The sequence below is a fragment of the Ranitomeya variabilis genome, chromosome 5 (assembly GCF_051348905.1).
Source record: "Ranitomeya variabilis isolate aRanVar5 chromosome 5, aRanVar5.hap1, whole genome shotgun sequence".
NCBI lineage: Eukaryota > Metazoa > Chordata > Amphibia > Anura > Dendrobatidae > Ranitomeya > Ranitomeya variabilis.
In genome coordinates, this window is record NC_135236.1 from 324,706,174 (window position 1) to 324,725,182 (window position 19,009).

Below are 19,009 nucleotides of genomic sequence, written 5' to 3' on the forward strand. Positions count from 1 at the left end.
GAGCTCGGAATGGAAGGAGCGCCGTTTGGAATGCAGACTTAGATGGATTGGTCTGCAGGCGTCACATTGCATTTGCAGAGCCCCTGATGTACCTAAACAGTAGAAACCCCCCACAAGTGACCCCATATTGGAAATTAGACCCCCCAAGGAACTTATCTAGATGTGTTGTGAAAACCTTGAACCCCCAAGTGTTTCACTACAGTTTACAACGCAGAGCCGTTAAAATAAAAAATCTTTTTTTTCCCACAAAACTTATTTTTTAGCCCCCAGTTTTGTATTTTCCCAAGGGTAACAGGAGAAACTGGACCCCAAAAGATGTTGTCCAATTTGTCCTGAGTACGCCGATACCCCATATGTTGGGGTAAACCCCTGTTTGGGTACACGGGAGAGCTCTGAAGTGAAGGAGCACTGTTTTACTTTTTCAACGCAGAATTGTCTGGAATTGAGATCGGATGCCATGTCCCGTTTGGAGAGCCCCTGATGTGCCTAAACAGTGGAAACCCCCCAATTATAACTGAAACCCTAATCCAAACACACCCCTTACCCTAATCCAAACGGTAACCCTAACCACACCCCTAACCCTGACACACCCCTAACCCTAATCCCAACCCTATTCCCAACCGTAAATGTAATCCAAACCCTAACTCTAACTTTAGCCCCAACCCTAACTGTAGCCTTAACCCTAGCCCTAACCCTAGCCCTAACCCTAGCAATAACCCTAACCCTAGCAATAAACCTAGCCCTAACCCTAGCCCTAACCCTAGCAATAACCCTAGCAATAACCCTAGCCCTAACCCTAGCAATAACCCTAGCCCTAACCCTAGCCCTAACCTTAACCCTAGCCCTAACCCTAGCAATAACCCTAGCCCTAACCCTAGCCGTAACCCTAGCCCTAACCCTAACCCTAATGGGAAAATGGAAATAAATACATTTTTTTTATTTTTTTATTTTTCCCTAACTAAGGGGGTGATGAAGGGGGGTTTGATTTACTTTTATAGCGGGTTATTTAGCGGATTTTTATGATTGGCAGCCGTCACGCACTGAAAGACGCTTTTTATTGCAAAAAATATTTTTTGCGTTACCACATTTTGAAAGCTATAATTTTTCCATATTTGAGTCCACAGAGTCATGTGAGGTCTTGTTTTTTGCGGGACGAGTTGACGTTTTTATTGGTAACATTTTCGGGCACATGACATTTTTTGATCGCTTTTTATTCTGATTTTTGTGAGGCAGAATGATCAAAAACCAGCTATTCATGAATTTCTTTTTTGGGGGGGCGTTTATACCGTTCCGCGTTTGGTAAAATTGATAAAGCAGTTTTATGCTTCGGCTCTGTACGATTACAGCGATACCTCATTTATATCATTTTTTTTATGTTTTGGCGCTTTTATACGATAAAAGCTATTTTATAGAAAAAATTATTATTTTGGTATCGCTTTATTCTCAGGACTATAACTTTTTTATTTTTTTGCTGATGATGCTGTATGGTGGTTCGTTTTTTGCGGGACAAGATAACGTTTTCAGCGGTACCATGGTTATTTATATCTGTCTTTTTATTGTTATTCCACTTTTTGTTCGGCGGTATGGTAATAAAGCGTTGTTTTTTGCCTCGTTTTTTTTTTTTTTTCACGGTGTTCACTGAAGGGGTTAACTAGTGGGACAGTTTTATAGGTTGGGTCGTTACGGACGCGGCGATACTAAATATGTATACTTTTATTGTTTTGGTTTTTTTATTTAAAGAAATGTATTTATGGGAATAATATTTTTTTTTTCTTTATTTAGGAATTTATTTTTTATTTATTTTTTTTACACATGTGGAAATTTTTTTTTTTAACTTTTTTACTTTGTCCCAGGTGGGGACATTATAGATCGGTCATCTGACAGTGTGCACAGCATCTGCTGTGCAGGGCTGCAGGCTTACCAGCGCCTGCTCTGAGCAGGCACTCGGTAAGCCACCTCCCTCCCTGCAGGACCCGGATGCCGCGGCCATCTTGGATCCGGGACCTGCGGCGAGGAGGGAGGTAGGAGACCCTCAGAGCAACGCGATCACATCGCGTTGCTCCGGGGGTCTCAGGGAAGCCCGTAGGGAGCCCCCTCCCTGCGCGATGCTTCCCTATACCGCCGGGACACCGCGATCATGTTTGATCGCGGTGTGCCGGGGGTTAATGTGCCGGGGGCGGTCCGTGACCACTCCTGGCACATAGTGCCGGATGTCAGCTGCGATATGCAGCTGACACCCGGCCGCGATCGGCCGCGCTCCCCCCGTGAGCGTGGCCGATCGCGTATGACGTACTATCCCGTTGGTGGTCATACGGGCCCACCCCACCTCGACGGGATAGTACGTCAGATGTCAGAAAGGGGTTAATTCCTGTGAAGCATCTGAAGGGTTAATAAACATATAGAATGTAGTTTTGAGCAATTTGAGGGGTGCAGTTTTAAAAATGGTGTCACTTTTGGGTATTTTCGGTCATATAGACCCCTTAAAGTCCCTTCAAATTGGTTTAGCAAATTTTGTTGAGAAATTGATGATGAACTTTGAATGTTTCTAACTTCCTAACAAAAAAATATGTTTCAAAAATTATGCTGATGTAAAGTAGAATTGTGGGAAATATTATTTATTAACTATGTTGTGTAATATAACTATCTGGTTTAAAGACATAAAAATTAAAAGTTTGAAAATTACTAAATTTTGAAATTCTTTTACCAAAATTCCGATATTTTCATAAATACACAACAAATATTAGCCTAAATTTACCACTAACTTGAAGTACAATGGGTCATGGAAAAATATTATCAGAATCACTGGGATACATTGAATTGTTCAAGAGTTGTTACCATATAAAGTGACACTGGTCAGAATTGTAAAGTTTGGTCTGGCAATGGTGAAATGAGGCTCCTGGGGTCAAAAAAGCGAACTTTTTGGGCAGATTTCTCACAAAAATTAATTTTTGAATTTTAAATTCTTTTTTATTCAGCTCTAGTTTTTTCCATGTGAGTTGGGGCATAAAATACTCCATTACCTTATGCTAGTTACAAATTTGAGAGTTTTTTCAGAATTCAGATGTAAAATCTGCACCTAAATCCCAACAGGAGACTAAGTGTGTAAACATAGCTTTACTATGAAGAATGCAAAAGTGCAGTATATAGTTGAGAAACATTTCTATTCAATTCAACTTGTTTTTTCTTTAAAGCAAGGAAGAGATTTAGAGACACATGTCCCAATAGAGGGGAGGATGTGAACAAACACTGCCTCCCTCCCTTCATCTATTATCCATGAGACCAGCATTGACAACAACCTTTTATCAGTGAGTAGGAGTAAAATAAAAACAGCATTTTTAGTGTTATTTTTTATTCTCCCAAAGTACGGTATGCCTTTTAAATTTATTGTGAAACCTATTGCAGACCTGTAAGTGAATTTTCTTCTGTAACACTGTTCATTAGTATTTGTGCTCAAACTAATTAGACTAATATGATAGAAAATACACTTGTCACTTCCATCATCCTTCCCACTTTGGCGTCATTTATGCCAACTAGGGCATGTTCACACATTGCATTTTTGCTGTGCTTTTTCCTTTTCCTTTTTTTCTGTAACAAAACACAGCTTTTCACTATTGCAACAAAGTCAATGAGATTTCTGAAATCTCACGCATATGTTGCTTATTTTTTCCTTGCAGATTTGAAGCACTTTCATTTCTGCTGCATGTCAATTCTTTAAGTATTTTTGCAGCCATTCAAATGAATGGGAAAAAAACAAATCTAACATTTATACAGACATTTTCCTGTTAATAGATATGTTTTTGGTGCAGAAATGTCTGCTGCAAATACTTAAAGTGAAATTGTCAGCAGGATTGTGTAACACCCCAGGTAATCGGTTGTTAAAGTGGCATTGCTTTCCTTTCAGGGAGGGTGATGCCATGCTTGGAAGCGAGGAATGATCCCTTTAACAGGCATTCAGCATATGCAACACTGTTCTGACTCCAGGCCAGAAGGGGGAGCTATGAACCCGGATTCAGGGGAGCTTCCCTAGATATAGATATATATTCTAACCTGGGGGAGGAGTTAGTGAGATTGTGATAGGAGAGTGAAGAAAGAGGAAGCAGACAGAGAGTTTGAGAGGAAAGCTGGGGCTGTGCAGCCACGTGAGGTGCTGCAGCACCTGGAAGGAACAAGAACAGAGCAGTCTGTAGGAGACTGAGAGGGGAAGTGGAGCAATGAAAAGTAAAGAGCTGGAGGGAAGCTGTGAGTGAGCTTCCTCCATGCTGAAGCGCAGAATTCCGGTAGCTGGAAGACCGAGGGGGTAACTCTAGACAGCTAGATTTCAAGTCACCTGTCCACCATTAACACCCAACAACACAGTAGCAGATAGAGACTAGCGTAATCTGAGAGACCCTGTAAAAAGGCTTGAGTTACCTGTTGGTAACCTGATGGGTTAGTGTCCTACCTAAAAGGAGACAGAGAGTATGTGAGGACCTTGTATGAGGCATAAGGCAGCAAGGGACTACAACGCAGCGCTAGAAGGAAGGCTTCCAACCTTACCTGGTTAGGGGGATTTCAGATTTGCTTCCAAGCCGGCCAGACAATACCAGTACCTGTGATCTGGTACCCTGGACTGCGGCTGCCTGAACTCTACAGTAAAAAGGTAAAGAGACTGCAACTTAGTGTCCTCTGTTTATTCCTGGCACCACACCATCTTTGCCAAATACACTGGGAGCCCTGGGGACCCATCTTCACTTGAGGGAAGCCATACCATCCCAGCTGCCATAACATCACCCCAGTGGACCCCTTTAAGCAGCGTCGGTCATCCCTGACCGAATACCACAGGTGGCGTCACAAACAAACTTTATAAACTTTATTTCCCATTTACTTCTACCCCTTTTATTGGAAGCCCAGGGCCACGGACCGGGTCACTGCCATGGTGACACATCCCTTTAAGAACCGGCCTGGTACTGAGTATCCCATGGTCCTGGTTGATGAAATCCATCTTGTGGTTGTTGTTTCCTTTTTATTTTCAGTTAATGAGATTCTCATGGCCTGGGGCAGGGCTGTGGGGGGCGGGGTTTTCATGTGGTACTCTGCTTAGATATTCATCTGTAAGGGCTTATGACAGCTTGCTGACCCCTCAGTGACCTGCTGCCTATTTTACATACTGAATACAATATGATTTTGAAAAAAAATCATATTCATCAAACAGGCGGTGGCGGCGCCTGCGCGGTAACATGATGCGGAGGATAATATGCATATTTTCGTTTCATTTAGACATATAGTTTTGTTTAAGAAATGTTTTCAATCAAAATGGCACTTGCCATTTTGACAGAGGAAAATAAATCGGTCTGCATGAAGATGGCACCTGCGTAGTAGCATCTAATGACACGATGCTACTGCACAGGCACCGCCGGCGCCAACTTAATGGAGCCTATTTTTTTTCTCTGCCAAAATGGTACCGCCGGCGGCATCTGCGCAGTAGCATCTATCGCATTTTGATAGATTCTACTGCGCAGGTGCCACCGGTGCCATCTTGATGAAGCACGAGAATCTTATTTTAATCAGTATAACGGTGCCAACCTGACACTGGAGGTTACTTAACACAATCCTGCTGACAGGTTCCCTTTAATGTGTGCATTTACCTGTATTGGTTGTAAATCACTCACTTTGCTGGTTCACTAAAGCAATTGTCCCACGAACAAAATACAGCAATAGACCTTGGAATAAAAACAAGTTTCACAATTGGATGTGTTAAAAAAAAATATATATATTCATGTTTAACATGGCCAATCTATGTGTCATTTAAATCACTTAGTAATGGGGTTTGGGAATCTATCAAAGAATACATTATGCTTGAAATTGCAGCCTCAAGTCATTTATTTTTCCCAGGCAACATTTCGCTATGTTCTTACATTTTTCTGTGATCTTTCTAATGTTGGCGATAGCTGTCCACACACCGCTCAATACTTGATAATATTTCATAAATGCTCTTCTGCCTAAACAGTTTGGTAAAGCACTATGCCTTGTTTTTTTGTATTTTTTTGCAGAGTGTATATCAGTTTTACTTATGGAGCCACATCTGTAGTTTTCTAAAATCTTAACCACAGTTGCATTTGGATCCAGCAATTTCATTGGGATAGCCTGGAATCATTTATAGAGGTTCCTAAATCAGTAGCATGAATTTGGGATATAAAGTACTGAATAAAGATAATAAAGATCAGGTTGTTGACTGCAACTAAGTTATTGGGACAACGAGGAAAATGGAAAGTCTAGAATTTTCTGCATGCTTGTCACAAGACCAATATTTTTTTAACCTAGTAGTAGTTTTGCTGGTTTTGGAAATACAGGCATTATGAGAATCACATCAGCTTATTCAAATGCAGTTACGGAGGTGGATGACAAACTGACCCTGGGCTGCCTACAAAAATTATGGAATCACCGGCCTTGGAGGAGGTTCATTGAGTTGTTTAATTTTGTAGAAAAAAAGCCGATCACAGACATGGCACAAAACTAAAGTCATTTCAAATGGCAACTTTCTGGCTATAAGAAACACTAAAAGAAATCAAGAACAAAAAATGTGGTAGTCAGTAATGGTTACTTTTTTAACCAAGCATAGGGGAAAAATTATGGAATCACTCAATTCTGAGGAAAAAAATATGGAATGTGTGTGGAATTATCTGCTTTTTTTTCTACAAAATTAAACAACTGAATGAACATCCTCCAAGGCCGGTGATTCCATAATTTTTGCCAGGGGTTGTATTTAGCTCCAAAGTCTATAACTGCACCTGAATAATGAGAAGTTGATGTCTTGAATCAGTAAGAATCACTATTTTTTTGGTTACTGAATTCTTCAGTTCAACACTTTATTGCAGAACTTACAAATACTATAACTTTGATAGAGTGGATGCAAGTTGGAATACATGACTAGTGCCTATTTGTAATCTATATGTGGATAGTGAGAATCACAGCGTCAGAGATGCATTATTGTTTATTGTGATAGTTTACTGTTTTGTTGTGATTATTAAAGGGTATCTGTCAGCAGGTGTTTGCTCCCTTATTTGAGACAGCATAATGTAGACAAAGAGAAGCTGACTCCAATGATGTGTCACTTAGATTACTGGCTGAAACGGTTCTGACACAATGAGAGTTTTAAATGAAGCATGTGGCAGAGCTGAGAAACCTAACCTCACCCACACAAGGCTCTGTATTTACATAGTCTATAAAAAGTTAGCTACTAATCAAAGAAAGGGGTGGAGTCAGACTATCAAGCATGTGCCAGCTGGTTACAGCAATGATGATGTCCTAGTGATAAAACCTTCACTGTAAGTAAACAACAGCACACAGCTTGATAAGTGACACACTGTTGAATTCTGTGTTCTCAGATTATATTACAAAAACCTGCTGACATTCCCTTTAATTGTGATGTTCCACAATCCTATAACAAATTGCCCAAAGAAATGCAGGGGAGTATCTGTAACTAAGAAAGATCCAAACACAGTGCTGAAAAGGTGAATACTAGTGTTGAGCATTCCGATACCGCAAGTATCAGGTATTGGCCGATATTTGCTGTATCGGAATTCCGATACCGAGTTCCGATATTTTTGTGATATCGGAATCGGAAGTTCCCAGTGTATGGTTCCCAGGGTCTGGAGGAGAGGAGACTCTCCTTCAGGCCCTGGGATCCATATTCATGTAAAAAATAAAGAATTAAAATAAAAAATATGGATATACTCACCCCTCCGGCAGACCCCGGACCTTAGCGGTGTAACCGGCAGCCTCCGTTCCTAAGAATGCAGTGAGTTTAGGACCTGTGATGATGTCGCGGCTTGTGATTGGTCGCGTGAGCGGTCACATTAGCGGTCACGCGACCAATCACAAGCCGCAACGTCATCGAAGGTCCTTCACTCTGCATTCTTAGGAACGGAGGCTGCCGGTTACATCGCTAAGGTCCAGGGGCCGCCGGAGGGGTGAGTATATCCATATTTTTTATTTTAATTCTTTATTTTTTACATGAATATGGATCCCAGGGCCTGAAGGAGCCGATATTTGTGTCCCATTGACTTGTATTGGTATCGGGTATCGGTATCGGCGAGATCCGATATTTTGCCGGTATCGGCCGATCCAATCCGATACCGATACTTTCAAATATCGGAAGGTATCGCTCAACACTAGTGAATACTAAAGTACCCTTGGGACTGGCTAAAGGTTTGTTGGTAGTAGTTTATTTGACCTGACAAATTTGCTACAGATAGTCCAATAACGAAGAATCACAAGTATTGAAAATTACTATTTTTGAGCCATATAAAAGAGATTGCTTTCTAAGACAACTATGGCAGATAGGACTTAGAAATTTGTGCTAGTTTATAAAGAACTGCTATAACTCGCCCTATCTAGCTTTCAAATTTCATGGCATCTTCACCATTTTGATACATTTTGCTTAATTATCAACATTTTATTTAACTCTTACAAACATACAGCATCCCTATTGATAAATTGATGTGCAGAAAATGTACACACTTACAGTGGCATGTAAAAGTTTGGGCACCCCTTGTCAAAATTGTTATTACGAACAGTTAAGCAAGTTGAAGATGGAATGATCTCTAAAAGGTCTAAAGTTAAAAATGACACATTTCCATTGTATTTTAGGCAAAAAAAATTATATACAGATATATATAGTAATTTTTTTACATTTTTAGAATTATACAAAGGGATTATAAGGAAAATGGACCTATGTGAAACTTTGGGCACCTTTGGAGATTTGTGTGCTTAGATAACTTTGAGCAAGGTGTGAGACCTTGATTAGTCTGTTAGGGTTATGGCTTGTTCACTATCATCATTGGAAAAGGCCAGCTGATGCAAATTTCCCAACTTTATAAAAATTTTGGTTTTGTATTTTCATTTTTTGCTTCCCTTCCTCCCAGAGCCATAACTTTTTTATCTTTTTTCAAAATGGCCATATGAGAGCTTGTTTTTTTCAGGACGAGTTGTACTTTTGAACAACACCATTGGTTTTAACATATTGTGTACTGGAAAACTGGATAAAAATTCCAAGTATGCTGAATTTCCAAAAAAAGTGCAATCCCACAGTTATTTTTTTTCACCATGTTCATTAAATGATAAAACTGACCTGCCACTATGATTTTCTAAGTCTACGTTCACATTAGCGTTCGGTGCCGCAGCGTCGGGCGCCGCAGCGTCGCCGCATGCGTCATGCACCCCTATATTTAACATGGGGGCGCATGGACATGCGTTGTGCTGCGTTTTGCGACGCATGCGTTTTTTTGGCCGCAAGCGTTGGGCGCAGGAAACGCAGCAAGTTGCATTTTTTTTGCGTCCAACTTTCAGCCAAAAAGGACGCATGCGTCGCAAAACGCAGCGTTTTAGCGTGCGTTTTGTTGCGTTTTTGTTTGCGTTGTGTGTTGCGTCGCCGACGCTGCGGCGCACAACGCAAATGTGAATGTAGCCTAAGCCATTACGAGTTCATAGACACCAAACATGTATAGATTCTTTTTTACTTCAATGGTGAAAAAAAATTCCAAAGTTCATTAAAGAAAAAATAAAATCGTGCCATTTTCTGATACCCATAGCATCTCCATTTTTCATGATCTTGACTGGGTACGGGATTATGTTTTGCATGCCGATTGCCGAGCTGACATTTTTAATGATACCATTTTGGTGCAGATATGAACTTTTGATCACCCACTATTGCATTTTAATTCAATCTTGCAGCGAAAAAAAAATGTAATTCTAGCGTTTTGACTTTTTTCTCGTTATGCTATTTAGCTATCAGGTTAATTCTTGTTTTATAGTGATAGTTTGCGTGCTTCTGAACTCTGTGATACCAAATATGTGTATGTTTGATTTTTTTCATTGTTTTATTTTGAATGGGGGGTGATTTGAACATTTTATATTTTTTTCAATTTTTTTTCAATTTTTAAAAACATTTTTTTTACTTTTAGCGTGCTTCAATAATCTCAATGGGAGACTAGAAGCTGCCATAATCCGATCGACTGTGCTACATACAGGCAATGATCAGACCGCCTGTATGTAGCAGAATTGCTCACTTGCTATGAGCGCCAACAACCATAGAGGTCTGCTGCAGACCTCTGGTTGTCATGCCAACCCATCGGTGACCCGCGATCACATGACGGGGTCATTTATGGGTGGGATTTCTGGCATGCTTGCTGGAAGCTTGTGTTAAATGCCGCTGTCAGAGATTGACAGCAGCATTTAACTAGATAGCAGTGGTGGGTGGATCACGATTCCACCCGTGGCTGTTAGAGGCACATGTCAGCTGTCCAAAACAGCTGACATGCCGGAAAAGATGTGGGCTCAGTGCTGGAGCCCTCATCAAAGGGAGGGAGTCTGACATCGGTGTACTATTATGACAGATGTCGAAAAAGGGTTAAGCATGGGGGTGGATCAATCATGCTTTGTGATTATGTTACAGCCATTGGCACGGGAGAACATTTTACAGGTAGAGGGAAAATGGATTCAATAAAATTTCAACAAATTCTTGATGCAAATGTAACACCAACTGTAAAAAAGCTGAAGTTGAAAAAAGGATGTCTTCTACAAACAGATAATGATACTAAACATACATAAAATTCCACAACAGACTATTTCAAAAGGCACAAGCTGAAGGTTGTACAGTTGCCCTCAGAGTCCCCTGATCTGAACATCATTGAAAATCTGTGGCTAGACCTCAGTATCTGTGACAATTGCAGCATGCCGCGATTTCACTCTAACGTATAATACGGCTGAGCAAAAAGACGGTGATGTGAGCTGCGCCATAGATGGATACTGGTCCGACTGCTATGCGATGCTTTATCACATAGCACTCATCCGTATTCATTGTTAGTGTGACCCCGGCCTAACAGTAATTTTGACCAGGGGTGCCTGAACTTTTACATGCTACTGTATTCCATTCAATTGGCATTTAATTAAATTGGAATTTACACAGACAACTTGATATATCCAGAGATGATATTTATTTTACTTCACTTTAATGTGTATTATAGAACCTGGATGGCACCCAAATTCTTTTTTTTATTCACCTCTGTATAATAACCCAGCTCTGGTCACTGAAATATGTATGCTTTATCTAAATGTGTTGCAATTCTACTAATAGCTCTATTGCAGATTAGATGATTCATCATGGTCCCAGTTCTCTGCTTCTCACTTGTCTTATTCAGCAGAATCATTACGTGAAAAAAATGGCATAGTGAAAAGAAATCTATTTAAAAGGCCAGAAATATTCTCGATTTTGTGTCATTTTAATTGGTTACGATGTAATCTCGCTGATGTGTTTTAAAAGCCATCTTTTTACATTTATGGCATTGAATTGCATCTGTTTATAGTGTTCTTGTGGAATTTTCTACTTACTCATATCATACTTTGCCCTAGTAAGCACCATTCATTTTTGCATATGTTTTGGTACAACTGCATTTCATAATTAAGCATGATGAATTTTATATGTACAAATAAGTCTTTTCGGTATTGCATTTAAATTTACAAGGGTATGTGCGCATGTTCAGAAATTTGAAGCAGAAAAATCTGTTGCAAGTACTGAAGTGTTGGCAGGAAAAAACAGTGCTTAAAGGAAACCTGTCACCAGGAAAAAAAAAACCACTATTAACCGCAGATATGGGGTTAATCTGCAGGTTAATAGCATTATTAACTTGCCCAGCTCCTGGGCTTGCTCCTGTACGTAGCCAAACACCATGGGGAGAAACTTAACTTTATTCTCCCCAGCAGTGCTCTGGTTTCAGTCACGGAGGCGGTGTCGGTGATGGTTTGGTCACGGTGGCTGTAATCGCACCCTTGGCCCTGACTGACACTGTCTCTGCATTGTGGCTGGCTGTCAGTCAGTGCGGGTGTATACTCAAAGCGGTGACCGAAACAGCGCCGCCACCACTCCTGTAACTGAAACAGAATGCTGCCGGGGGAAAAAAGTTAATTTTCACTGCATAGCGTTTGGCTACATGCAGGCGCCGGGCAGGTTAGTAACTCTATTAATCTGCTGAATAAACCCTATATCTGCAGGTTAATAGCTTTTTTCTGGTGACAGGTTCCCTTTAAGATACACTTTTTTTATCCATTTTACGTGCAATTTTTTTCCACGTTCTTTTGAATGATTAAATCGCTACAAAAGTGCTGAAAGAGTTGACAACTGCAGATTTGAAAACTGCAAGCACAAAAAAATGGATGAGATTGTAGAAAGCTCAATCACTTTGTTGGTACAGTAAAACGTAGCATTTTTTTTCAAGGCAAAAATGCATTGGGAAACGTAACCCCCCCAAAAAAGTGTGAACGTACCCTAAAACTCACATACAATTGCAGTCTGAAGCTCTGTTAACAGTTTGCAGTTTGGCTTATACAACTGTACACAAAAAATGCATTCTTCATGACTTCATCAAATGTATTCAATACGAGTCAAAAGTGTCTTACTTTGATATGAGATCTCTAAAGTCCCAAGAGCAAAACAAACCATTCCCTTTCTACACCCCACCCTGTCTTTAAAGGGCCACTGTCACCCCCCCCAGCCGTTATAAACTAAAAGAGCCACCTTGTGCAGCAGTAATGCTGCAGTCTAACAAGGTGGCTCTTTTAGTTTTTGATTCATTTATTACCTCAATAAAGCGTTTTAAAAATTGGCCACACATACCAGATATTGTACCAGGAGGCGGTCCGAAGCGTCCTGTATGAATCCCCCAACTGCCGTCACTCTTCTCTTCAGGGGCGATGGTACCCGCCCCCTTCGCGTTGTTGCTTCTTAAATCTGGCGCCTGTGCTGTGCGTGCCTGCCTGGGGCCTGCGCAGTGTTCTTTGTCAGTCACATCTCAGATGCCGGGTGCCTGACTGCGCCCTGTTACTGAATCCCCGCCCCACACTGTGTTATTCATTATCCACAGTGCGGGGCTGGGGTTCCTGGGAAGGCGGGGAAGCGTCAGAGATGGGAGAGCATCCGAGATGGGGGAGCGCCTGAACAGCGCAGTGCGCATGCCCAGGAATGCCAGCCCCGCACTGTGCATAATGAATAACACAGTGCGGGGCGGGGATTCAGTAACAGGGCGGCCGCACTGCCCGCACAGGCACAGTCAGGCACCCGGCATCTGAGATGTGACTGACAAAGAACACTGCGCAGGCCCCAGGCAGGCACGCACAGCGCAGGCGCCGGATTTAAGAAGCAACAACGCGAAGGGGGCGGGTACCATCGGCCCTGAAGAGAAGAGTGACGGCAGTTCGGACCGCCTCCAGGTACAATATCTGGTATGTGTGGCCAATTTTTAAAACGCTTTATTGAGGTAATAAATGAATCAAAAACTAAAAGAGCCACCTTGTTAGACTGCAGCATTACTGCTGCACAAGGTGGCTCTTTTAGTTTATAACGGCTGGAGGGGGTGACAGTGGCCCTTTAAAGTTCTGGTGCTATCTTCTGTCACAGAGGATGTTCAGTCTTCTTCACATGTCCTGTCTGGTCTCCAGCTCTGACTAGGCATGGCAACTTCATGACGTGTGTCAGTGGTGCAGGTGCCAAGCGCGAGACAGGTCCTGTGAAGAAGACTGAAGACCTACTGGTACTGAAGACTAGACCTGAACTGTGAGGACCTGGATGGATGCGGCATAGAGAAAGGTAGGGCTTAGAAAGGTTGAGTGTATATTTTTTATTTATCGACTAACCCCATTCCAGCATTTTAGGATCTTTCAAAATGACCACTAACTGCTATTTTGCATGACTCCTAAGGGCTGGATGATGATTCAAAAATAAGAAAAAAAATTGTGCAAAGTGAATTGTAAAAAATTTTACTTTGTGTGAATCCAAATTTTTTTTTTGCCAAATTCAAAGTTTGAATGCTTATAATTAATTTTATCATCTCTAATCTCAACATGGGCTTAGCAGCTCTGATTGAATAGAAACACTAATTCTGTCAGAATTATTCACACTTTTTTTCTGTTTTGTTTTATAAACATATTCATCTCAATAGTTTTTTACAGTGTTGCAGAATATGTCAGCTCTATATGATTGTTAGGAAATAAATAAGCTAAGCTCACATTCATATCTTCCTTTTCTTTATATATTTTTTTTAATTTACCATTTGGTATGTTTAACCCCTTAGCAACCGACGATACTCATTAAAATGGCGGCCGCTAATCGTACTTATTTCCTCATTACGGTTTTAAAATGGCAATTGGGAATAAGGCTGTAGTGCCCCCCAGAGATGGGAAATCATGATCAGGGCTGGATTTTCCAGTGTCCAATCAATTGAATTTCTTGAAATTCTGTTGCTGAAATACAGCAGCATATTACAATAAAAACATTGAAATTGCACAGTTAGGTTAAGATTCATGCTGCCTATTGTTCAAGCAGCATGATTCTGATGAGAGCTTTCCTTTAACAAACAATTAACAATGAGAGTCAGTGGAGGTGAACAGTGTCAGAAGAGATACAGTGCTTGGTCCGGTCTCTGCACATACAGCGTATTGCACGCACAGAATGCATGCACAACCGTAGCAGATGAAGTGTGCACGCATATCACTATATCCCAATGGATACCGTGGCAGCATTAAAGGATCTCGATGGTATCCATTTCTTTGCAGATTATCTGCATATAGATAAAAGTTAACGGCACAAGATATTATGACCTTCCGGTAGAAATTGTAATTTGAGGGCAGCACATTGTCTATGGGTATCAATCTTGGCTATTGGGTAAGGAGAGTATCTATAAGCAAGTGGCACTCTTAACTGGGTTTTCTGGTCTCATAAGAAAAAGTGACAGTCAATTTAATATATGTGACTGTAGACAGCTAAAACGTTACTGTGTGTGATGGGGGCTCATTTGTCTAAATACATTTTACATTTTTGTCTTCTTAGCTAAGTATATGTGACTGTAGACCGCTAAAACGTTACAGTGTGTGATGGGGGCTCGTTTTTCTAAATATATTTTACATTTTTCTCTCTTTAGCATTAAACAATGGGTTGAGAAGATGCAGAATGATCTTGTTACCTTGGCAAGAACAGCAAGTGGCGTGGACCAGCTAGCAGAAGTAAGTGAACAAATTTACTAGTAATTTTATGGTGCTTTATGTTTGGTACTTTCATCAGATTGACGATAAGGTTTATTGAGTTATGTTTTGTTCAACTACCTTACCAAAACTAGTACTTACCATTAGTGTTGAGCGATACCGTCCGATACTTGAAAGTATCGGTATCGGAAAGTATCGGCCGATACCGGCAAAGTATCGGATCTAATCCGATACCGATACCCGATACCAATACAAGTCAATGGGACTCAAGTATCGGACGGTATCCCTGATGGTTCCCAGGGTCTGAAGGAGAGGAAACTCTCCTTCAGGCCCTGGGATCCATATTAATGTGTAAAAGAAAGAATTAAAATAAAAAATATTGCTATACTCACCTCTCCGACGCAGCCTGGACCTCACCGAGGGAACCGGCAGCGTTGTTTGCTTAAAATTCGCGCGTTTACTTCCTTACGTGAAGTCCCGGCTTGTGATTGGTCACGTGCCGCCCATGTGGCCGCGACGCGACCAATCACAGCAAGCCGTGACGTAATTTTAGGTCCTTCAGGATTTTAAAATTACGTTCTGGCTTGTGATTGGTCGCGTCGCGGTCACATGGGCGACGCGACCAATCACAAGCCGTGACGTCACGGGAGGCTGGACACGCGCGCATTTATTACCAAAACCTCTTTAAAGACCATCCCTTTTACTTGGGTGCCCAGGGCCATGGACCGGGTTGCTGCCACCGTGACCACCCGTTTATTTGCGACTGGACCCATTACCGAGTGCTCCACTGCCCTGATTGGTGACTCACATGCATCTAAAACAATCCCTAGTCCTCCATCAAGGGCCTCTCACCCAGCCGACTACTGTGTTTCCTCATAAATAACACCTAACTAAAAAAGTAGCTCTAGCATGATTTTACAGAATTTTGGGAGTATGCTTGAAATTTAAGCCCAACTCCAAAAATAATCCCTAGTTACAGTCAGGACCAATGCTGAGGAGGGAAAACGGGTCAATTGCCAAGGGCCCCCACTCTTTTAGAGACCCCCAGCATTTCTGTTCTGAGGCTAAGACTGCTTGCATACTTTGGTGACATCACAGTCATAAGAACATGATGTTGCCAAAGATCCTTTAACCACAGGAGTCTAGGTTGGTATGTGCAGTGTGTGGTTATTTACATGTGTATGTGCATTGTCTGTGCGATGACATGATCGTATTTGAACAAATGTTGATTTTTTATTCAAGACTAAATGTGGATTGTTGTTCATGGAAAAAAAATAAGACATCCCCTGAAACTAAGGCCCAACCCATCATTGGGAGCAAAAATGTTATATGACCCTGTCTTCTTTTTGGAGAAACCCAGTAGTAATCTGCACTGCATGGAAAAACCTGAAACCGGAGTCTGATACTTTATATATACTTTTCTTGTGAAGAAGACTCTTGTTTGGTTAAAAAATGATGTGTCATGCCCGTTACAGAATAAGACTTGATCTATCTTGGATCACTACCTCCCATGGTTGGCACTAGTAAGCCAGCTTTCTTATATTTAATGGAGGCCTAAATTGCATAAAAATAGTTTTTGACACTCCCCATAGTGTGCCAATTTACAGAGAACCATATAGCATTACCAGCAGTTTTTAGAATCAACATTTTGGACCGGTTAGGAGTGGACTCTTAAGGCCCCCATGCACATTACACTAGTGGCTGAAACTACCAATGTCGCCAGGTTTGACTGACAGTCAAATGAGTGTATGGGTGCCGGCCGACTAATGGTTGGGAGAAATGTCCATTGCGCATGTCCGATTTTGGACTGCTGATCGCATTGTTCTCTCGAGATAAGCCACCGGTCAACATGTTTGTTGGCATTTTTCTCATAGAGAACATAGGAGCCATCTGATGTGTATGGCTATCCTTAGTCCAAATGGCAATAAAGTGTGTTTTCTGTTGATAAATATCTAAAATACCTCATTGGATCCACTGTACTACAATAATGGTACTCAACAAAACATATAAAGTCCAAAACAGAATGAGGAGGTGCATTGCTCTTATATATATTTTCTATGGATTTTTACTGTTAGAATTGTATTCGAAACTACTTACATGTTGCCATCTGTGCCAAACGAAATACATTGCTTAATCTATTTGGGCAAATTGCAATGTTTTCTTTTGTATTAAAAATATTTGTTTTGCTATTAGCATTAAAGACATGACTTCTGACTCTCTAGTAAGCTTTGTTTGATTTCTGTGTGAGCTTTTAAGTTATTCTGTTAGAAAAAAAAATAAAAATCTGCCACCTCTATTTTATTTTATTCCTACAAAGTCAGCTAAACTTTAAAGTTAATATTTAATCATGCCCTCTATGTTTTTACTGCAGTATGAGGCAACAAATCTTTTGTGTGTTTTTGAGAACTAGATATGTATGGAATCAAAAGCGGGAATGAAAGCGAACAGCAGTGTAGCTTGCAGTGTGATGACCTTTGCAGTGTTGGAAGTGCTGCATGAAAGGGCTTCCCAAGATGACTTACAGTACTCGAAGGCGGCACACTTCTGAGGCATACCGAGATGTATACTAATTACTGGAAGTCTTTCTAAGGCCGTGCAGCCACATACAAGAATTACTATTATTTTTATTAAATGGGCTACTGTCAGTATTATCACAAGTCCAAATATTTTATGTTACTATTAAATGCCATTGGTAAAATCCTACACATAGCATATATATGTAAAGAACAAATGGATAACAAAATAGAATAAATCCATAACAAAATAAAAAAAATTATTGATCATTTTGGCGGTATTCCCGGACAGACTATAGCTTTATCGCTTTTAGCCTTATTACTGGAGAATGTCAGCCAAATGCTTATGATTTAATTTTCTCTCTATATGGCCTTACGTCATATCTCTCTCTTAATGAATTATATCAGCTACTTCCCTCCGGTAATCTCTTTACGAGGACAGGCAATGCCCTTCTCTTTTCATGCTTTCTTTTGTCTTGGATCACTCTTTATGTATGGCTTCTCTACCTTCTATTTGTTTTTAGTCTGCTCTGTCTCTACTTTATTATCTGAGTTTCTCATTTATTCTTATATGATATTTGTGACTGCTCTGTGCTTTAGATCATTTTACTTATTATCCCCTAATTTCCACCCACTAAGAAAATATTGATTTCTGGGAAAGATAAATACATGTGTGTGTACTTGTGTATATGTATAGATATTGATTTACTTATCTCTCTCCATGATAACTGCAGTTTGTATTGACTGCAGCTTCTTCAATAAGCGCTATAGCTTGCCGAATAAGGAGTGAGCCAAAGATATTCGCTCATCTCTATTAAGAAGCATGTTCTTACGTCCTATTGTTACTTAAGCACTGTGCTCACCTTCCTTTATTTGTAGCTGTAGGACAGCTGAATTTGTATTTTAAAGAACTCTTAAAGGGATTGTCTCAAGCTTGGCAGTCATCCGCTATTCATGGCAGACCAATGCTTGGTTATTTTCAGTGGTCCCATTATAACTGAATGGAATGTCAGTGTGCTTGATTGATCCATACTCCATTCACATGGGGCTCTTTAGAGCCCCAGTTTTTGGGATTTGTAAGTTAACTCCTAATTCATAGATTGAAGTAACTTCCAAACTTGAGAATACCCCTTTAACTTTCTTGACATGTTTGGTTCCATAAATACTTCTACTCCCCATACAGTTATAAGACATCTGCATTGTTGTTTCAGCTGGAATGTATGAATAAATTGCCACTTAGGTGTTCTCATTCTATTGTCAAAAGGATATTTGATACTATCCAATTAATGCTAGAAGTAGAAGATGGTATTAGGACACAACCCTACCGACAAGGAGAATTGACAAGCCTGGATGTTACTTTATTCATACATATCCAGTAGGCATAACAGAGGAACAGCAGAAGACACTATTCTTTAAAATTGACACCAGAATTGTTATATAATGAAGAGGAAGATCAGTATTTTCTAAAATATACACCTGAGGCAAGC

General features: G+C 40.6%; 1 protein-coding gene across 6 annotated transcripts in view; it reads left to right on the forward strand.

The window, feature by feature from the left end:
• Positions 1–19,009, forward strand: part of CACNA2D1 (calcium voltage-gated channel auxiliary subunit alpha2delta 1) — a 1,329,605-nt gene that overhangs the window by 140,849 nt on the left and 1,169,747 nt on the right. For all 6 annotated transcript variants that reach the window (XM_077264669.1, XM_077264672.1, XM_077264671.1 and 3 more), the window contains exon 2: positions 14,949–15,030. In XM_077264669.1, coding sequence (XP_077120784.1) covers positions 14,949–15,030 — 82 coding nt within the window. The remainder of the gene's footprint in view (positions 1–14,948; positions 15,031–19,009) is intronic.